Here is a 21,657-nt window from a genome sequence, read left to right as displayed (position 1 = left end):
TGACAAACGCGAATGAAGTTTGCAATCAATACACACACAAAATAAAACCATAGTTTAAGAGTATTACGCAATGAGTGTAGCTATATTTATACGAAGAAGAGACCCCAGCTCATAAGAACTTGAAACTACCTCCTAATAGAGAGCAAACCCAAGGGAAGACTTTTAAAATAAAGAAAAAAAAATCAAGACATAAGGGAAAGAGATGCATATGTGCTGCGTGGGTGATTTATTAAAAGGACAAACTGAAAGAAGCTAGTCGAGGGGCCGAAGGCTATTGAGGTGATTAATTCCGCCTCTATCGATTTAGATGGATGCTTTTCGCCATTCTGAGTGGTTCATGCTCATCCTAAAAGGCCAGCTTTAAAGCACTTGCACCCCTCCAACCCACCATTACCATTTCATTAACAGAATTATCGTCGAGGCGAGGCTGGCGGGGTGATGGGGGGGCCCATCTTACTTAAAAACCGCACCTGCGCCCCACCTCCGCCTCGGGGCGCTTCCGCGCCCGCCGCGCGCGTGCTCGTTCCCGGGCCGGTAGGCACGCACTGCGCACGCTCCCCGCGGTACCACTCCCTTCTCCTGCGGCGCTGCCAGGCCTCCCAGGCGCGCTGGGCTGGCGCGCACTGCGCATGCCCGACCCCCCAGCCGCCGCCGCCGCCGCCTCCTCCTCCTCCCCCCGCCCCCGCCGAGCTCGCCCCGAGGATGCCCGCATCGCTGCGGCCCTAGGGGCCCCTCGCTGGCGCAGGCCGTCCCCCACAAATCCCTCAAAGCGGAACGACTTCTAAGTGGGGCACCCGCGGTCCTCAACCGCTGTCCCCACCCCGGTCCCCACCCCGCTCCTGGGCGCCCCCCAGCGCCCTTGCACAGGCCCGGCCCGAGTTGTGGGCGCGGATGGGAGGATCGTGATAACGCCACGCGTTGCGGGTGACGCACAACGCAGGCGACCTTCTAGGGGCGCGCGCCTCGGGCGCCCGTTTTGAAGCTGCCCTGAGCTGGGCGGGCCCTGCTGCGGTCCGAACGCCCGCCTCGCCCGGGCCCCGCGAGTCCACGCAGCCCCGGGGCGGGGCGCCGCCCCCCACCCCTTGCGCAGGAGCCCCACCCGGCCGGGCGCCGCTCGCCCCGGACCCAGGACCCCGGACCCAGGACCCCAGACCCGCGACCCCCGCCGGCCGGCCGCCTTCACCCGGGACCTCCGGTCCGGAACCCTGACTCTGCCGGGCCCCGCCTCCTCCTCTGGCCCCGAATCACGACTCCCTCGGACTCCCCTTTGGCGGCCGTAGCCCGCTCGGCGGTTCATTCAGGCCCGAGTTCTGTCCGGGCCCCGGGCACGTGTGCGGGAGGAAGGGGGTCCCCCAGGAAGGGGGGCGCCGAGTCCCGGAGATGCCGCCCGGCAAAGTCCTGCAGCCGGTCCTGAAGATGAAGGTGGATGAGCTCTTCCTGTGCTGGCTCAGCGAGCCCAGCACGCAGGCGATGCTCCAGGACTGTTTGCAGAGGATCAAGGTGCCCGGCAGGCCCGAGAGGGGCGGAGGAGACACGAGGCAGCCCGCGCCCCCGCTCGCCGCCCCAGCCCCGGCCTGCAGACCTCGCGGCCCCGGTAGCCTGGGCGCGCCCAGTCCGGCCCCGGCGTCCACCGCACTCCCAGTGGGAGCCGCCTCTAGTGCCCGGAGTGGGCCACCTGTTCGAGGGCCTCGTAGATCCGCAGGGACCAGAGTAGTAAGTTACTCTTCCTTCTGCTAACACCTGCGCAGGTAATTCGGGTCGCGTAAACTCACGTGTGGCTCCGAGGTGGCCGAGGCTGGTGGAGGAATGTCAGGGGTGATGGCGCTTGCACGTCTAGTCTGTACCCCCTACCCGACCCCCCCAAGAAACTCCCGCACACCGAAAAATGTCTTTGACGCAGTCCCATGTGGCTTGCGGTTCTGGAGTTTGTTTCCAGTTGGGTTTAGTTACCCACAGCGACTCTCCTACTTAGCTGCCGAACCTGGAGCTTTTATCCCTAATTTATCCCCAATAAGGACATTTGGGCAGCAGTGTATTTCTTTTTTCTTTTTGCTTTTTTGGGCCCCAGGTGCGACCTATGGAAGTTCCCAGGCTACGGATCACATCAGAGCTGCAGCTCCGGTCTGTGCCACAGCCACACCAGATCCCAGCCGCATCTGCAACCCACACCACAGCTCACGGCAACGCCGGATCCGTAACCCACTGAGCAGACCAGGAATTGAACCTGCATCCTCGTGGATACCACCTGGGTTCTTAACCCGCTGAGCCGCCACGGGAACACCAACAGCACCTACTTGTGCACTGCAGACAGAAAGCCACAGCGGGGTGCAAGTTCAGTTCCCATAGGTGTGCACAGCAGGGAAGGGGGGTCTCTCCCCCTGGAGAGAGGTTGTGGACGATGTGAGCTGTGGGACCTGGCAGCGCACTGAACTTAAGAGGGGAGGGCGTGGGGGAAGGGTGGACCTCCCGGGAACCGATGAACAGACTGGGAACAGAACAGATCAGAAGTTTCTGCTCAGAGACCAGAGCGGTCGGACCCCAGAAGGCGGGCTGCTGAGCCGGGGGCCATGCCGGGCAGCTGCGCTGGGCAGGGCGCAGCGTTCTGGGCTGCGGGATGTGCGTCATGGCTGGCTGCTGGGCTCCCGAAGGGTGGTGTTGCCCCAGGACCACTGTCAGGCGTGGCGCCCCAGAGAGGCCAGCTTCCGCCTCGGGGGGCCTGTCGTGGCTGCCCTGCCGTAGAAAACGGGGATGAGAGGCTGCTGAGGAGGCAGGGGGAGATGAAAGACCCCCCCCACCCCGCCCCCGTCCGTGCTTTCCATTACCAGATAGAATAAGACAGCAGCAGGAGGAACGGGTTTTGAGGAAACGCAGAAAGACTGTCTCTTCAAAGTCCCAAGAGTCTTGGAAAAGTAATGACAGACCTTGTGTGGCACCTGAAGGTGGCTTTGAACCCGTCTGGGTGTATGTGCAGCTTGGGGCCTGCTTCTCTTGGATTTTGAGGCACGCGTAACCCAAAAAGACCTGTCTTTTCATTGGGACAAAGTGATAAGCGCTCTTTTGCCCCAAGAAGTGGATAATTAACTCCGGAATAGTGTTCGTAGAGAAAACGCCACGAGGAAAGCAGGGAACCCTACTTCTTCACGGACTGCTAGTGGTCCCTGCCGAGGGGAGCCCCGCTGGCCGGGTGGACCACTGTCTGATTGTCCGTTGACACGAGGACCCCTCGGGTGGTGCTGGGTGCTTCCCGAGGACGGGTCACTCCTGGCGGAATGACCTGGGAGTGGAATTGCTGGGTCGTACGCCACGTGTGTTTAACTTAAAACATAAAAACGGAGTTTCCGTCATGGCTCAGTGGTTAAGGAACCCGACTAGGATCCATGAGGATGCAGGCTCCATCCCTGGACTCGCTTAGTGGGTCAAGGATCCAGCGTTGCCGTGAGCTGTGGTGTGGGTCGCAGATGGGCTTGGGTGCAGTGTGGCTGTGGCTCTGGTGTTGGCCAGCAGCTGTAGCTCCGATTCGACCCTAGCCTGGGAACTTCCATATGCTGCAGGTGCGGCCCCAAGTAAAATAAAATAAAAACAAAAAAGCCGTTCCCAAAGCCCCTGAGTGATTCCATGCTGGGTGTCTGTCCCATTTCCCCCCGCCGTGCGAGCCATCCACGTTCTCCCAGCCCCGGCTGTCTTCGGACCTACTCCAGCCGTCCTGGTGGGTGTGCTGGGTGTCCCGGTTTTATCTGCCTTTCCCAGTCTCCTGACGGCAGCATCGCTTCGTGAGTTATCAGCAGATGTGCGCCGTCCCCGGCCCTCTGCCCCCTGGGGCTCCGGGTGGCTTCTGCTTCTGAGCTGCCAGGGCTCTTCGTGGGGGTCCCGTGCAGCGCCTTTGTTTCACGCGTTTCTCTTCGGTCTGTGTCCCGTTTTGTCATTTGTTTAACATGTGTTTTGAAAGCACGAGCTGTTAATTTTTCGATTCTTTTAATTTTTTTCTCATCTGGTTTTTATTGACAACGTCCTGTCTGCGACATGCGGGCCTCTGCCAGGGTCTCAAGGGTTGTTTGTCTTTTCCCCCCTAGCGGTTTCCTGGGCTTTGCTTTTTCATGCAGGCTTCTGATCCCTTTCACATCAGGCTCCGCGGTGACACTAGTGACCCAGGGACCCCAGCAGTTTTGGAATCTTCTCTCTTCTTTGCCACTAGGTTGCATTGTCGGAAGTCAGGCGGCTGTGTGAGTCTGGGTCTGTTTTCTGATGTCCGCCCCCCGATCGCGCTTGTGCTGTCTCTCTGTGGCGCTGGGTAAGCACCGGGAGGGAGGCAGGTGACGTGCGGCCAGCTCTGTGCTTTTATCTATTTATTGTTCTTTTTACAGCCCCACCTGCGGCAGATGATGTGGGGGTTCCCAGGTTAGGGGTCCAGTCGGAGCTGCAGCTGCTGGCCTACCCCACAGCCACAGCCACGTGGGATCGGAGCTGCCTCTGTGACCTACACCACAGCTCACGGCACCGCCGGGTCCTTCACCCACTGGGCAAGGCCAGGGATGGAACCTGCATCCTCATGGATCCTAGTTGGGTTTGTTACCGCTGAGCCACGACGGGAACTCCAGTTCAACACACAGGAATGTAGAACACACGTGGATCTTGCTTTCGGAAATTCGGAAGCTGGAGGAAATCTGATGAAATCGCCAATGATCCCTGCCGGTTTGCTGCTGATCCACCAGGGCAACTCCAGCTCTCATGTCCGCGTCTCCAGGAGACTCAGCTTGTCAGCTTCTACGAAACACCCTATTGGAGTCTCGGTTGGGGTGGCGTTGCATCTGCTGATACTTAGGGCACAGTTGATGAATTTCACATGCGGAGTTCTCCAGCCCGTGGGTGCTGGATGTCTTTGCATTTCCCCGCGCCTCTCACGCCTTCTCCCAGCAGCGCTGTGCGCAGTCTTGCATCTCCTCTGTTCATTGTTTACCGTCTGTCGAGATTGTTAACTCTTTGCAGCCGCGTTGTAGTTTGGGGGATCCAGTTAGCCCTTGGTTTTCGCAGGATGTGAGGCCGTGTTCTCGCAGGTTGGAAGCGGGTGCCTGGGAGACACGCTCGTGTCCGTGTCCTCAGGCGTGACCCCGCGTGTTTACCTTGACGCATCTTCCGTAGGTGTTCTCGGCGGCTGTGCTGGGGGCGGAAAAGGAGCTGGAAGCCCTCCGAGCAGAAGCCTTTCTGCTCAGAGCCTCGAGGGGCCCGCTGGCGGGCTTTGCGATGGGGCCGAGCTCGGCTGCACTCAGTTCTGCTCTTCCAGCGAAGAACGCTCGCTCTCCGGCTTCCCTATTGTGCTGCCGAGAGTCTCGGTGGAGGAAGGAGGGGAAACATGGAGAACGTGGCCTCGGTTGAGAGCTTTGCCTCGGTGGAGGGGCTGGAAGGGTGTCACCCACCCCGCTCTTCCTGACCAGTGGCCCAGAGGCTTCTGGGATCGTGTGGTGGCACCATGCCATCATCCTGTCCTCTGGGGCCTCCCAGACCGGGAGGAAGCCTCTGCTCCACGGCCCCGCAGCCCACGCGGGCTCGCCAAGGGCAGCTCACTGGGGCCCCCCCAACCAGGCTGTGGATGCTGCCCAGCTGCCAGTCCTGCTCCCGACTGGCCACAGCAGGGGCTGTGGGACAGCTGAGGGGCCAGGGGACTCAGGTTGCCACAGCCCACCCCCCAGCAGTACTGGGCAGGGCCCTGCCCTCAAGTCCCGAGTTCCCCCAAAGCTGCCCGGGGCCACGTGTGCCAGCTTCCCAGACCTCGTGCGGGGGCTCGGCTGGAAGAGGCCGATCACAGCTCTGTCCTGGAAGGCTGCGGAGGGTGGGGGCGGGGGGGAGCCCTGTGTGGCAGGACAAGCCCTGGGGGGGCACTGGTTCAGAGGGCGTGGTTCTGCGGCCCTGGGCCAGGCCCCAGTCAGTCCTGGTTCAGGGGCCTTGGTTGAGTCCTGGTTCAGCCCAGGTTTGGTTCTGGGTCCGTCCTGGTTCCGGAGTCCTCGTTTGGTCCTGTGTCCATCCTGGTACAGGGGCCCTGGTCCGTCCTGGTTCAGGCCTGGTTCAGGGGCCCCGGTTCAGGAGGGGCTAAAGGTAAAGGCGGGGAGAGCCTCTGGGGGCTTCCCAACAAGCAGGCAGCCTCAGGCTGGCTCTGTCCCCATGGCCCCACAAAGACTGTGTGGCCCCCTGAGTTGTCCCGTGTTGGGTGGAGACCTCTGGAGGGGGAGGGGGAATAGTGCCCGTCCTCCCCCCCGCAGAGTCACCCACAAGAATCCCGTGCTTCGTGCTGCAGGGGGAGGCCCTCGTGGCGGCGACTCAGGCCCAGGGCTTTTGGGACCTGGGGTTTAGTGGCTGTCAAGGGAAGAGCTGTGTACCCTGCGTTCCCCTCTGATGGCGTTATTGCTAGGATTTATGTTGGTTTTATTGGAGCATTTGTTTCATCAGCGCTCAGGGCAGGGCTGCGGGAGGGCCTCAGGTCGGGGCCAGACAAGGGCAGCTCTCGGAGCTCTGGAGGGCACTTTGGGAACAGGTCCGCAGCACAGGGGGCTTCCGGAGCCTTTGTTAGTGCTGTGACCTCGTGACCTGCTCAGAGGACCTGGTGAGGATGGAGGTGGGGTGGGGGGGTCCTGAGGGGGAGGACAGGGGTGGAGGGACAGCTGGTTGGGAGGCTTGTGGAAACCGTTGCTGAGCCCCTGTCCCGATTTCCAGTTTCAGGGTCTGAGGTGGTGGTGGAGTTTGTCTCTAGCCTTTTTTGGGGTCTGCTGCTGGGACCCCCCCGGGAGGACCCCTGCTTCACACAGTAGAGACAGTCTGTCCTTTCCGGGGACAGCAGGCTCCTGTGACGGCCTCATGACCCACAGGTGTCCGTGGTTTCAGGAGCAGGACTGGGGACCTGCCTTCTGGACCCACACTCTTCGTCTTGGCCCCGAAGTGGGAAGGCCGTGGGCATTGCGCTGAGAGGGCCGGGCACCGCATCAGTGCAGCCAGGGAGCCGTCGCTCGTGGGCTTGGCCGTGCGCCCTCCCGGCTGTGAGGACGAGGTGGAGGTGAGACCCGTGTCCTGTAGGCTCCCTCCTGGGTGGAGGGGGACGTTGCAGGGCGGGGTCAGGTGTGTCCTCGGAGCCGCGTGCTGGCTTTGGTTAGAGACCGTGGGAAGGTCTGCAATGAGTCCCTGCCCTTCCTCTTGCTCGCTGTCTATCTTAAGTGACCCTGGGCTGTTCTGAGGTCTGTACGTTTAAGGATTAGGTGACAGTTCGGTTGCTGTTGCTGAAACCAGCTGCCAGGACGCAGCTCAGGTGAGTGTGCCGTCCACGGCCACAGCAGCACCTCACCGGGGGCCCCGTCTGTGACGTTTCTGGCTGTTGCAGTTGAGGGAGGGCTCCTGGCACCTGGGGGTGGAGACCAGGAGTGCCTCCCCATCCCGAGGTGCCCAGGACGCCCGAGAAGGGGATGTCGCTCCCTGCCCCGGGCTGCGTGGGTCTGGGTGAGAACGGAGCCAGCAGACATGCTGGTCGTATGTCAGATCTGTCTTCTCCGATCAGGGTTTGCCCGCTCCTTCCTGCGGGTCAGAGGGTGGCTGTCTCGGACGTGGCGGGCCTGGGGGCAGCATTTGGGCCTGGGCACAGCGCCCGGACTGTGATGCCCATTGCACCAGCTTGACCAGCCTGCTGTCCAGGCTCCTCCCTCCCGGGACTCTGTCTCCCTGGTGGCTGCAGCCGGGGACACGAGGGCTGGACTTCCCCTGCTCCTCTGCTTCCTCTGGGTGCACATTCACGCTCTTGGAAGGAGGAACGAGGCACCATCATGAGGCCACGTTGGAAGGAGAGGGAGGGGACGTGCAGGCTGGCCGCGAGGTCCTGGGAGGTGGGAGGTGGGGCGGCCTCCTGGGGGGACCTCTCCGGGCAGGGGTGGAGCTTGGGGGTGGCTCATGCCCTTGGCATAATCATCAGGAGGCACCAGGAACCAGCTGGGCCAGGGAGCAATAGTGGTGTGAACAGGACTCCTCCAGGGGATGCCTGAGAAGGTGGCGTGGGGTCTCCATCAGGAGGTGGGGTGCAGGCGGTCTGTCAGGTGCTGGGGTGCAGGGTGGTCCATCAGGTGCTGGGTGCTGGGTGGTCTCCATTATGTGATAGGTGCAGGTGGTCCGTCAGGTGATGGCTGCAGGCTGGTCTCTCAGGTGCTGGAGTCCTGGGTGGTCTAACGGATGATGAGTACTGGATGGTCCGTCAGGTGCTGGGTGCTGGGTGCTGGGTGGTGTCTGTCATGAGATGGGGGCAACTGCTAGTCCTTGGACTTCAGGGTGACTCTTGCTTCCCGGGCTCCTCAGGCGTGCACTTACAGGCTCTGCCTCTTCCCCAGGCGGAGGTCCTGCCTGACTGTGACCTGGGCTTCTCCAGCCCCACACAGCAGACAGAGTGTGCCACCCCCTGTGTGTCAGCCGTGTGTCGCCTTTGGGCAGCAGTGTCACACGGCGAGGGGGGCCCAGGTCACTGGACGTGCAGAGATGCCGTCCAAGGCAGATGGGCTGCTTGCGCTCTGGCTCTTGGAAGAGTAGGGTCTTGGGTTTTGGAGATGTGGTGCTTTCCCATTTAGGAGTCGAAAGCTGTGCTCAAACTCTTCTTCTCCTGCCTCAGCCACACCGGAGGCAGCCAGGGCTCCTCGCACCCCTGTGTCAACCGCTCTCGTGCGGCTGTAGGGGGACCTTTCCCGGCTGCGTTCGGGAATCTGTTACGACCCGTGACGCTCGCCAAGTCCAGGCGTACGGCTGTCCATGCTGTCTCCTGGCTGCACGCTGCTCAGCTGGCTGCAGGTCCCATGGGTTGTGTCCGGTGGGTCCGGGGCTTGTTTCTGGCCTTGGGCTGTGAGCGGCCCTGTGAGTACCCCTGGGGAGGTGCGTCGCCAGCTGTCCTAGGGATGGAACTAAAGAGCCATCGCGGTGTTCATGGCGAATGTACATGTCACTTTTTAAGGAACCGTCAGGCTGTCTTCCCGAGGGCTGCACACGTCCTCCGCCTCCCAGCAAGGCACAGGTGCAGCAGCGCCAGCATCCTCGCCAGCCCTCAGCATCGCCAGGCGTTGGACCTGCCCCCTTTTGGAATGTGGGCCGCTGGTGGCACCTCTGGTTTTATCTGCATTTCCTGGATCAGTGAGGTTGAGTGTACAGGGATCCATCTGAGCCGCAGCTGCAGCAGGTGCTGGATCCTTAAGCTGCTGCGCCACAGCAAGAACGCCTCGCTGTGTTGCTGAAGGCTGTTCAGACCCTCTGTTGTGTTCCCAGGGGGTGGTTAGTTTTCTTATCGAGGAGTAATTTCTGTACGTTTTCTGGATATAACTCCGTCAATAGGTAGAGGATTTGCAAAATGCCTTCCTGGTGAATGACTTTGCCTATGATCTACTTTTTTCTTCCAGTTTTACGGTGATGTAATTGACACACAGCACTTTATCCGTTTAAGCTGTTTCGCATAATGAACTGACCTACATACATCATGAAATGATTCTCACCAGAAGTTCCGTGAACATTCATCTCATACAGATAGAACTTTAAAGAAATTTTAAAAATGGGAGTTCCCTCCATGGTGCAGTGGGTTAAGAATCTGACTGCACCGGCTTGGGTCACTGTGGAAGCACGGGTTTGATTCCCAGCCCAGTGCAGAGGGCTGAAGGATCCGGCATTGCTGCAGCCATGGCATAGGTTGCAGCTGCAGTTCGGATTCAGTCCCTAGCTCGGAAACTTCCACATGCTTCTGGTGCAACCATGAAAAGTAAGTAAATAAAAAATAAGAAATATAGGAGTTCCGGTTGTGGCTTAGTGCGGTAAAAACCCAACTAGTATCCGTGAAGACGCAGGTTTGATCCCTGGCTTCGCTCAGTAGGTTAAGGATCTGGCGTTGCTGTGAGCTGTGGTGTAGGTGGTAGTTGAGGTTGTGCCTGGGTCGTAGGCTGGCAGCTGTAGCTCTGATTCGACTCCTAGCCTGGGAACTTCCATGTGCCGCGGGTGCAGCCCTAAAAAGACAAAATAAATCAGTAAATGTTAAAAGGAATTTTTCCCCCTTGGGATGGGACCTCACCATTCACGCACCGAGCTTTCATATGAAATGTACATCTGAGCTCGTTAGGTTTCCGTCTACACCACAGCCCTCATACCGTTTATCTCGTGGGGAGACATTTGCATCACTGTCTTCTGATGCTCCCACCCCCCACGTCCTCTGATGGCTGCAAATCTGGTCTCTCTCGCTGTGAGTTTGTTTGGTTCAGACGTGCAGTGGGCCTCCAGAACTGCTAGTCCCTGGAGCAATTCGATCTTGCTTTGCACTTCAGGGAGTCTGGTTGTGACCCGTCCCCACACAGGACCTCACGTGATAACAGGCTGTATTCTCCACTCTGGACATTCCGCCCCCCTCCTCCACTCCGACTCATTTCTTTCACAGCCGGGGGTGTCTCTCTCTCTCAATGTCCCTCACCTTGTCCTGTATTCTCACAGTGTCTTCTGGAAAAGAGAGGCTTATGGTTTGGATGAAGTCCCCGTTGTCACTTATTTTCTTTATATCCGCTTGTGTGTGATCTGGAATCTAAACAGTAGGGTCAAACCCCAGGGCGGGAGTCCCCGTCGTGGCGCAGTGGAAACGAATCCGACTGGGAACCATGAGGATGCAGGTTCCATCCCTGGCCTCGCTCCGGGGGTTAAGGATCCGGCGTTGCCATGAGCGGTGGTGTAGGTCGCAGATGCAGCTCGGATCCTGTGTTGCTGTGGCTCTGGTGTAGGCGGCAGCTGCATCCCCGATTAGACCCCTGGCCTGGGAACCTCCGTATGCTGCGGGTGCGGCCCTAAAACGCAAAACAACAACAACAACAAAAACAAAAAAACAAAAAATCCCACAACCCCGTGCAGAAAGGCTTCCTCCTGGATTTCCGCTGGAACTTTTACAGATGGCACTTGGATGCCTAGTCTTGCCATCGGTGCAGGCTGACTCTTCCATGCGGTCTCGGGTGAGCTGCTGAGGTTAGTTTCTTTGGGACGATTACTCGGTTGCTCTGCTGTCAGTCTTTGAAGTGGTTTCCCGTTGTCCTGGGTTGGCGCCTGGCTGACGGTCCTGTGGCCCCACGGTGGCCATCCCACGTACGCATGTGCTCATGCCATGGGTCCCTGTCCTGCTGCCACGCCTTCTAGTGACCTGGAAATCAGCCTCCCCCCCATCACCTTTGTGCACCATTGTTGGGATGGCTTTTCTGGGTCCTTTATGCTTCCGTAGAGTTTTATTGTATTTTAGGGCTGCACCTGCGGCACATGGAGGTTCCCAGGCTAGGGGTCCAATCGGAGCTGCAGCTGCTGGCCTACAGCACAGCCACAGCCACACGGGACCCGAACCACGTCTGCAACGTACACCACAGCTCACGGCACCGCCGGATCCTTAACCCACTGAACAAGGCCAGGGATCGAACCTGTGTCCTCATGGATACTAATCGGGTCCATCACTGCTGAGCCACGGAGGGAACTCCTGTAGTTTTACAGTCATGTCGATTTCCGCACGAAAAGGCAGCTGAGGTCCAGATGATGACTGTCTGGCCTGCCGGTCTCTGGGGGAGCGTGGCCGTCCTCACGGCGGGCCGTCCATCTCCAGAGGTGCGGGAGGGGGCGGTCTGCCCTCCTGCTCAGGGTTGTGATGTGGCCGACGGGTCTCACGGCTGTTTTCTAGGTGGGACCTGGGTGTCAGTCCCTTAATACGCTGTCGTGAATGGACGGTCGGCCTCGTGTCCGCTCCACACGCTCCCGCCAGCAGCAGCACCCCTGCCCTCCGCCCTGTGACCTTGGGACCCTGTGTCCTAGTTTTGCGGTCCGTGGAGGTGCGGAGGGAGGGCTTTGTGCATCAGGGGCTGAGGTCATGTCTCTGCTGTCTGGGCCTCTGCCCGGCCAGACCCCTCGGGTTGGATCTGGTCGGGGGTCAGTGCTGAGAGTGGGCGCACTGGCACTGTCCCCCCTCAGCCGGAAAGCGCCCCCTGTCTTCCTCCGGAGGGCGTGGCTGCAGGTGTGCTCAGACGCCGCCCACTCAGGTGAGGGGGCTGCCTTGTGCCTTTAGGTGGCCGGGAAATGCCGGAGCGGGTGGGTGTCCAGCTTGTCCAAGGCCTCGTGGTCACGCAGTGTTTGCTCACGGTCTGTGCGCGTTACCTGGCCTCACTGCCTGGGGTGACCCCGCCGATCCCAGGCGGTGACCCCACCCGTGGCTGGGCCGAGAGGGCTCACGCGCTGAGAGATTGGTGTGTCCGCTTGGGACGTTGGTCTGCCCTCCATGTGCTGTTGCGGGTGTGGTGTCGGGCAGGGCGGGCCTCCTAAAAGGAGAGGCCTGTGCCTCCTCCTGTCCTTCCTGCAAGACTGTTCAGGTCCTTTCTGCCTTAAAATGCCGGCGACTGTCACTGCGACCGCTTCTTCCCTGGGTGTCGAGGTCCGACCCCAGCGCCGGTGTGCTGGGCGTCGGAAGCCCCGTGGCGTGCAGCCCCCATGCCCCCCTGGCAGTGCCACGTGGAGGCCGGGCCCGAAGGTCAGTCCGGAAACATGAGAACATATCCTGCAACACCCCTTGCTCGGGGGACACGTGTCGTGGGCTTTGGGAGGTGCTCACAGTGCGTGAAGGTGGGTGCTTCTTGCCGTGGGTCTCGTGGGTCCTTCTAGGACCCGGGGCAGGGGTGCACCAGGGCGGCCCGCGACCTCCCGGACAGCCGACTCCTCAGACCGAGGCCCCCCCGAGCAGTGGGTGTGGGGTCGCCGTTCTCTCATTGACGCCGTGTCGTGGGCAGGCCGTATCGTCCTGGGTTTTCTGGGCAGCCTTTGGCTCCGACACTGAGAACCATGGGAAGAGTGTGTGGCAGGGTCTTGTCTGGTCCCAAAGGAGCCCAGGAACCTCAGGTCTCCAAGGAGAACCCCCGGGTGCCCGCCGTCCCTTCCCCCGAGGGTCTGCACCGCGAGGTCGGGCATGGTCCTACTTGCGCTGCTAAGAGCAGTTTTCACCAGTATTTGCCCAGCGAGTGGCTCCTCTGGCCCTGGAGGCTCTTCCTGCTTCTCCTGACAGTGTCTCCAGCCTGGCCAGGGCCTTGCGTGTCTGGAGCACAGGGCCAGGGCCTCAGGAGGGGAAGCAAGCCTGTGCAGTTCCAGACCCTTCCTGAGTGGAGGTGCTGCTTCCGAAGTCCTGGCTGCAGGGGGGCAGCTGGTCTCCGCCAGGGGGCCCTGAGCCGCAGTCCTGCGAGAGTCCCCTGTCTGCCTGGGTGTCCCAGGCCTGCTCCATCCCGTGGCCTGCAGCCTGGCCTCGTCACCTCTGCCCCTCTCCCTGGGCTGTGCTGGGTGTGCCCGTGCTCTTGGGGACAAACGTTGCTCTTTCCCGTGGTCTGCGGGTCTGTGTCCCTCTCCCGTGCGTTCCCTTTGAGCTGGAGGACCTGCTGACCTTGCCCGGTGGACTTAGCGGCAGATGAATAAGAGGTTGCATTTCTCTGCCTGCATCGACCCTCCTGTTTGCAGCAGGGTTTAGGGTGCGAGGCGCCTGTATGGGAGCCGTCTTGCACCCTTAGCAAGGGGCACGCAGGTCCCAGCACTGCTATGGAAACAGAACATAGAGCTGACTTGAAAGGTAAGGCCCAGAGGCCCTGCGGGCAGGCCGGTGACCAGCATGTGCCACTGCCCTGGGCTGGTCGCTCTGGTGCAGCAGTGCTGAGCTTTGCCACCAGAAATCACCCCCCGGGCTCAGAAGCCAATGGTCAGCCTGGCCCCGGGTCAGGCAGGCTGGTTACGTGGGTCTGCTGTCTGCGGGACAGCCCATGGGTGGGTTCTGCGGGGTCCCCCCCCCCATCTGCTCGCCCCTTTGTTCCTGCAAGAGCATTCCCAGAGCCCCGCGGGGGTCCCACTCTGTGCCTGCGCGGGACTGCAGCCACCACGTCGGCCAGATGGCCACGGCGAGTCTCAGGGCCGGGCCCTGGTCTGGATGGAACACGAGCTCCACACAGACCTGGCGTGTGGGGACCTCCCCCTGGTGTGTGTGTGGTCAGGGCCACGTGCGGCTGCAGCAGTCTCACATGGCTGTTGTGTGTCCAGATCCACAAGGGGTGCACTGCAGGGTGCCCCCAGGATTGTGACAAGGCACCGTGTGCAGTCTGTGTGCAAGTGCCTACGTGGGCTCCTGTTCACACATGAACCTGGACTGTGTGGGAAGCACAGGCTCTGAACTCTGCCGGGGGCCTGTGAGACAAACAGGGGTCAAGAATAACCCCCCAAACAAGTCCATCAAGCAGGAAGCAGGGGATGGGGGGCCTGCCCTCCCCCCAGCATCTTTGTCCCAGGTCCAGGGGGTGGCGGGGAGAGGGCAGGGAAGGTCAGCCCTGGTAGGAGGAGGCGGCCCTGGGGTCCTGGGACCTCAGAGGTGGAGACGGAGGTCAGCTCTGGGGGAGCGGGAGGGGGGATTGTCCAGAGGTGGGGCCTGGCCCTGTCTCTGCTTAGTCCTCATGTCAGATTCGGGGCCCCTGCATTCCCCACTCGGTGCATGACCGTCTGCTCATGCGACCACCCACGCCGTCTGCATCATCTGTGTCACCCTCCACACCACCCGTGTCTTCTGTGTCACTTCCCACACCACCTGCGTCCTCTGCCTTGTCTGCGTCACCCCCTCCCCATCCGTGTCACCGTCCCATCGCGCTCTACACCGTCGTGTCCGGTGCGAGGAAGCTGTAAAACTCCCCATCTTTGGACCGAGCCCGTCAGAGTGTCGCCTGCAGTGTAAAGTTTGTGTATCTCAACTCCAGGTGCCGAGCTGCCTCAGGCCCCGCTCCTTTAGGTGGAGAGGGAACAGCCCTAGGGCCGCACGTGGGCTCGGGGGGCCCATCGGGCGCCGTGGCGTCCCCCGGTGCTGCACAGACCTCCCCTGTCTGGAGCGAAGTCCCCTCCCTCCCGGGAACTCGCAGGGGGCGTCTGCGCACCATCTGTTCCGGCCGGCCGACCGGGAACAGGCCGGGTCCCTGCCCGGCGGAGCCCAGTGAGAGCGCGGCTCCCAGCCGAGAGCAGAGGCGCCTCCGCGCTCAGCGGGAGCTCAGGGCCGCCGCTCGGATCTGCCCGGCGCGGGCCGGCCCAGCCCCGCCGGGAGGGGCGCCGCAGCAGGCGCCCGGCTCGGCCTGTGGAATGCGCGCGGCCCGGGCCCGGCCCCCACAGCGCCCGGCGGGCGACGCATGGAGCGCGCTGAGCACGGCCGCCCGGACCGCCCCGAGCCCGCCGGCCCCGGCCAGCCGCAGCCCCGAGAGCGCGCCCGGCCCGGCCCCCGGCGGCCCATGCGAGGCGACATGCGGCTCCGGGACCTGTCCCTGCGCCAGGACCCCGATCTGCGGCAGGAGCTGGCCTCGCTGGCCCGCGGCTGCGACTTCGTGCTGCCCTCCCGTTTCAAGAAGAGGCTCAAGGCCTTCCAACAGGTGCGCCGGGGCCTCAGGCAGCCGGGCGAGGCCGGGCAGGCGCGGGTGGGCGCCGCCTGCGATCCCGGAGCCTCAGCTGGGAGCGGCTTTCGTGCTTGTTAGCGAGTTTGTTAGGGGAGGTTATTGGGGGAGTTTGTTAGGCGGCTCTTGCCCGCCGTTTTAGCGGGCCTGGGACAGGCAGGGTGCCTCTCCAGCGAGGGGGGAGCTTCCCCCTCGGTAGGAAGCGTGGGGACTGGACCCTCCGAGGGGCCGGGGGAGCCCCGGGGTTGTCGGACGCAGGGCACCGTCGGGGAGCGGTGTTGGGTCGGGGAGCGCTGTTTGCTGTGAGCGCGTGGCGCCCGGGGTTCTGTAAGGACTCCGCTTGTCAACATCTCCGCTCCTGCTCGGGGCTCCAGAGGAAACCCCCTTCTGTCTGTGCCTCCGACATTAGTGGAGGGGCCGTGGGGTTCAAAGCCCTGGCTGCCCTGGGAGCATTTTGTGATTGGAGGAGCTGCTTTTCAGGTCCAGGGCTCTTCATCACTTGTATTTACCCCCCAATCAAGGAGTTAAAGCTATGTCACCCCCCTAAAAAGCCCATCAAGTCAGACCAGGCTGCTTGGGGTGGGAAGGACTGCTTTCTGCTGGTACCTGAACTGGATTGCTTTTCTGAGGCCGTTTCTCAACTTTTGCAGAGCTTCTGAATTTCCTCTGTCTGGTCTCCATCTTCCAGCTTCCCGGCAAGCGGGTAGTGCTTGGGAGTTTGGGAGGAACGTGTTTAGGGTCGGGGTGTGCGGATCTCAAAGCAGAGCCAGCCAGGCTGCTGCCCTTGTTTTACAGGAAGGGGCCTCGGTGTTTGCTGGCTGCTCTTGGTCCTACCTGTGCACACACGCTGTGCTGAGATGGTCTCTAGATTTGGAAACCCTGCCCTCCCCTGACGGTGGCCGTCACTCGGTGGTGGGGGCACCTCCTGGCTCCAGGCTGCAGGCAGACCCGTCCCTGACTGTCTGGGTTGTTCTAGGACAGCTGTTGATCTTACAGAAGCACTTTTTGGGAAACACGCTTCGCGAATGCCTTTAAGAGGAAGGAGTTTCATGTTACAGAAAATGTGGTCCATCCATGTTCCCTGAGAGGGACAGTGGGCTGCCGAGAGGAGTGCCCCTTGGGGGTGGGGGAGTTTTCCTGGTGTTCAGTCCTTGATGTTTGAGGGTGGATTCAGGAGGTAGCCTCCGTGGCTACCCTCCAGGGTAGACCAGGCTGAGGGGAATGGGTTAGAGATGGTGGGGGGAGATGATGGGTGGATGGTGGACACATGGGGGGTGTGTGTGGGGGTGTGTGTGTGGGGGTCGGGGTGTGGGGGGTGTGTGTGTGGGGGTGTGTGTGGGGGGTGTGGGGATCGGGGGTGTGTGTGGGGGGTCGGGGGGGTGGGGTGTGTGGGGGGGTGTGTGTGTGGGGGTGTGTGTGGGGGTCGGGGTGTGAGGGGTGTGTGTGTGTGGGGGTGTGTGGGGGGTGTGGGGATCGGGGGTGTGTGGGGGGGTCGGGGGTGTGGGGGGTGTGTGTGGGGGGTCGGGGGGTCAGGGGTGTGGGGGGTGTGGGGGGGTCGGGGGGTCAGGGGTGTGGGGGGGTGTGTGTGGGGTGTGTGTGGGGGGTCAGGGGGAGTTTGACGGGGATGGTGGGCAGTGCCTTAGACATGACAGCCAGGGCCTTTAGTGGGTGTCCACTGGATGTGGGGCAGTGGATGGCCCACAGTGTGGATTGTGCTGTGTCTGCCCACCTGCCCTGCCTGCAGGTGCTCGGGCCTTGTGCACTCTGGGCGGCCTTGAAACCCCAGGTAGTCCACAGCCATGTCCGTTTGACCTGGTGCCAAGCTCATGACAGTACACTGCTGGTTCTGTGGCCTACCCTGTGCCTCCCCCCAACCCCCAGGACTGCACCATGAGCTCCCCTGCTTCCCTCCATGTTGTCACTGCCCCGTCCTGCTCACACCTGTTCCGCCGCCCTGTGGGGTCCTTCAGGTCCACACGGGCCCCACAAAGCACCCAGACCCCAGTGCAGCTGTCCCCCAGGTGACAGTGCTGGACATGGAGCTGACCCTCCTCACAGTCACAGCCTGGCTTCTGGGCTCTGGGAGTCTCAGAGACCATGAGGAGTCATAGCACTGGGCAGGGCGGGCCCTGAGTGCCCTCTGACGCACAGTGTCCCGACCCGACCTGATGTGGCCACTCTGGATGCAGTACCACTGCCCTGCCCAGCCCCAGCCCCAGCCCCAGCCCTGCCTCTGGTCTGGTGCTGATCCAGGGGTAGCTCATGCTGGGCAGACGTGGAGTCCCTGCTCCACCAGCTCCTCCACAGCTCGTGCTGTCCCCATATGCCCACTTGCTGTCCAGAGCAGCTCAGCCACACCCCAGGTGGTGGCCTCTGGCCTCTGCACAGAGGCTGTGCTGGTTTCCAGCCGTCCAGGCCCTGTGCAGATCTAGTGGGCTGCGGGCAGCCCTGTTAGTTCTGGATCAGTGATGAGTCAGGGAGCCCTGGCCTCCCGGCCTGAGCCAGAAATAGCTCTTTGTGACCAAGCTGTCATCTTGACCAGCACCGGGTGACAAGCCCCAGGAGGCAGCAGGCAGGTTGCTGGAGGTGGGGGTGGCATCGCCTTTGGAAATCTGGTGCCCACCCGTGCTGCTGCTGCTTACTCTCTAAGGGGCCTCAGCCCCGTGGAGCACATGCTCCCTCTCTCTGTCTCCCTCCCCCCACTCTCTCTGTGTCTCCCTTTGTTTCTGCGCCTCTGTTTCTCTGCACCTCACTGTGTGGCACACACATGTGTTTGTGCCACTTTTGCTGTCCCTGTATGTCCATCCTGACTGCAGGGAGCTCTGGAAAGGGTCCCTGTGGCTTGGCTGGGACCTGTAGGGCTAGGTGGGGCCAGCTCCCAGTGGTGCCTTGTGCGCTGCAGGATGCGTGCCTGCAGCTGTGCCTCTGCGCTCTATTTCTGGCCTGGAGATTAAACCGTAAATCTCCCATGTCCGCGCTGGGCTGTTTTGTTTCTCCGTTGTCGGGTGTGGGGAGCTGTGCCCAGCCTCCCTCGCAGCACCTCGGCTTGGCCTGGGTGAGGCTGTGCTGGGGCAGGTTCCCGGCCTAATGCCAGCTGGGCATGGCTGCCCCCTCTGCAGGCCTGCACCTCCAGCCCACTCTCTGGGCATGGCATGGCGATACCGGCCTCCGTTTCCCTGCTGTTGGCTTCTGGATCTTCCCCCATTTGCTAACGGTTTTCACCCACTGAGTCTTTATACCTTCTGTGAGTCTCTTGGAGGTAAATATTCTTTTTTCCATCTGATCTTTGTATTTTAACTGGAACATTAGTCCATTTACATTTATTAAGTCTATTAGTCCATTTTGATTTATTTTCATCTCATTTTGTGCTTCTTCTTAGGCTCCCCTTTCCTGCCTCCTTTTTATCTTTCCCTGTGAGCCTGGACCTCCTGGCGCCAGCTTCCTGCTTTTCTTACGCGCCGGTGCGCCAGTGGTGTCACCATCGTTCTAGGTTCCAAGTCGATCTCTTTACGCTCCACGTCAAAACGCTTAACCCCTTCAGTTCCACCAGCCTTTCAGTTATGCTGTTGTCTTGACAGAGTCCTTACAAGAGGTAGAATGACCTTTATGTGCCTGATTTATGTGGTTGCTACATGCGTTTGCCCCCATGTACACCTGCCTGGATCTTTTTCTGTCTTGCATTTGGGGGCACTTTGCTTCCACCTGACACAGCTTCCTCAGCCTCTCGTGGCAGGTCTTGCTCTCATTTTGGTCTTTAAAATGCCTCAGTGTTCCTGTCATGTGACAGACACCTTCGCAGCAGGGGGAGTCCTAGATGGAGACTGCTTTTCTCCAGCTCCTGGGATCTGTTGTTCCCGCTGAGAGCTGGCTGGAGGTCTAGGTGCGCCTTTGGTCATGGCCCCCCTTCCCCCTTTTCATCCTCTTCGTTCCTTTTGGGCTGTGTCTGCACTTCTGCTGGCAGCTCTGGGCTCTCCAGGTTCGTTGTCCTGGTCCAGGTGCGGGTCTTTCTCCAACCCCTGGGACTCATGGCTCCTGCATTCCCTGGATGCGTCTCCCGCTGTCCCAGCTGCAGTCTGAACACGAGTTTCACTTCTCTCTTCCATCACGGAATCTCTCACTGGCGGTGCCTGATCTGCTCTTTACCCAGTCTGACAAGTATGTTTTCTCTTCATCTCCTTTTCATTTCTAGAAGTCTTACTTGGGTCTGTCTTAAATCTGCCTGCTCGTGTGTTCTCAAGCCTGTGTTTTATTTCTGGAAATACACGAAGCGTGTTGGTTCTCTCTTGTGATAGCTCCAGGGCCTGGAGCCTGTGCAGGTTCGATCCTGCTCCCTGTCTGCAGACTCAGCCGCATGGTGCCCTGTTTCCATGTGTGTTTGAAGGTTTGACCATAACCTCCTTGTTTTCCGGGTGACGTTGGGGGTTTCTGGAGTCCTGAAAGAAGGATGGCTTTACCCTCAGGAGGTCTTGCTGCTTTGGGCGCTGCCAGCCTGGGACAGTTTGACGTTTTCGGCTTGAGAGTCTGGGGCCCATACAGATGGCTTGAGTGTGGCTGGTGGGCTTGAGTGACAGTCTGTGGAGGCTGTGTTCTGGGGTGGGGGGACCTCCAGCCCCCCAGCTCCCTGCCGTGGTGATGGTGCCAGGCTTGAGACCCATGATTTTCCTCTGCTCCCCAGGGGTCACGGGGGGGGGGTGGGGATCTCTCTGTGGTTTACCCTCTGCATCGAAGGTGCAGCCATGGGGATCCCCTGGCAGGGGCGGTCTGTCCCCTGAGCTGCCTCCTGTCCCCTGAGCTCTACAAGGCTGGGGGGTGACCTTCGCCCTGCCCTGGAGGCAGGTCCTGTTCAGGCCCCACCAGCCTTGCTGGGTCCCCCTTCCTGCCTGGTGTGTGAGGCCTGAGAATTCCTCGCCTTCCCGCCCGTCTGTGGACGTGCCCCAGGAGACACCGGAAGATGTGCGGGCCAGCGTCTTGAGCTCCATCCAGCAGAGGGGTTGCCACAGAAAGAAAGGTCCCTTTACAGTTTGAAGCACAGCTTTCTGAAAGAGAGGAAGGTTGTTTCCTGTTGGGGCAGCACTTTTGGAGGTTCTGTGAGTGCCTAACCCTGGGAGCCTGCTCTAGGGTGGGGGTGGCCCTGCTGCTTCTAGTTGGGACTACAGGAAACCCTACTGAGCCTGGGGAGGCCTGTGAGGGGCAGCAGGTGGGGGTGACAGTGGGGCGGGGACAGGTGGGGTGAGCATGGGGGGAGGGAATGGGGGAGGGAACGGGGGGAGGGAACAGGGGGAGGGAATGGGGGAGGGAACGGGGGGAGGGAACAGGGGGAGGGAACGGGGGGAGGGAATGGGGGAGGGGGACAGGTAGGGGACAGGACAGATGTGGATGGAGGTGGGCTCCAGTGCAGGTGGGTGTCATCTGTGGATGGCCTTGTGACCGGGGGTGACAGTTCCTGTGAAGGAGCAGCCCATGGCTGGAGAGGGTGGGCGGAGTGGGCTCTGTCTTGACCAGCTGTGTCAGGTGGATCTGAGCTTGGTCTTGGAGGAAGTGAGGCAGGGGCTGTGGGGGTGTTGGGAGGGACCGTGGTGCCCAGGCCCTGAGACAGGCAGGGACAGTGGCACGCCCCGGACAGATGCACCCCTGCCCTGTGGCCCAGGGCAGTGGTGTGGTGCTCACGCTCCCTGTCCTGCTCCCACAGGAGGACTTGGTGAAAGGGACGTGTGGTGGTCATGGGATAATGGTCCTGCTGGCACTGCAGGGGGTGTTGTCGCCAAGGCTGTTGAGAGCAAACCTCCTGGCATGGTGTCTGTGTTCCCAGCCTCCTGCTCCAGCCTGGGTAGAGTGGCTTCCTTCCCCTGCCTGGACTTTCGCTCCCTCCTCTCCCCGCCTGTTCCTCTCCCCTCCTCCCCTTGCCCCCTCCTCCCCATGCCCCCTGCTCCCCCCTCCTCCCCATGCCCCCTGATCCCCCTGCCCCCTCCTCTCAGCCCCTGGCTCCTGTCTTGGGTGCGTTCTCTCCCACACGCTCCCACTCCAGGAGGCAGCAGCCCCGTGTGTCCAGCACTGCTTTGCCGCGGGCGTGTCTCATGAAACGTGGGCCTGGGAGGTGAGGCCTCTGGGCCCTGAGGCGAGGCATGTGGGGAGCTCAGGGTCCTCGTGTCGGCCCCAGGAGAGGGGAGCAGCAGGCGCAGGAGAGGGAGACCTTCTCCGTGGGTGGAAT

The 21,657-nt window shown here is 61.2% G+C and overlaps 1 protein-coding gene across 5 annotated transcripts in view; it reads left to right on the top strand.

The window, feature by feature from the left end:
• Positions 1–936: 936 nt before the first annotated feature.
• LOC146394431 (serine/threonine-protein phosphatase 2A regulatory subunit B'' subunit beta) overlaps positions 937–21,657 on the top strand; it is a 108,142-nt gene continuing 87,421 nt past the window's right edge. For 2 of the 5 annotated variants that reach the window (XR_014835168.1, XM_085007368.1), the window contains exon 1: positions 937–1,713. Coding sequence is in view for 2 of the 5 variants with exons in the window: in XM_085007368.1 (XP_084863494.1) it covers positions 1,381–1,713 (333 nt within the window). In the remaining 3 variants the exon portion in view is untranslated. Of the gene's footprint in view, positions 1,749–15,152; positions 15,429–18,452; positions 19,749–21,657 lie in introns of those variants that run through there. The other 3 variants (XM_085007370.1, XM_085007369.1, XM_085007371.1) reach the window with 3 other exon arrangements.

Source organism: Sus scrofa, chromosome X (assembly GCF_054392235.1).
Source record: "Sus scrofa isolate SSC_HxYL_T2T_F1_AM1 chromosome X, Sscrofa_HxYL_maternal_Yorkshire_Landrace_v2.0, whole genome shotgun sequence".
Taxonomy (NCBI): domain Eukaryota; kingdom Metazoa; phylum Chordata; class Mammalia; order Artiodactyla; family Suidae; genus Sus; species Sus scrofa.
This window is presented reverse-complemented; position numbering and strand designations above follow the sequence as displayed.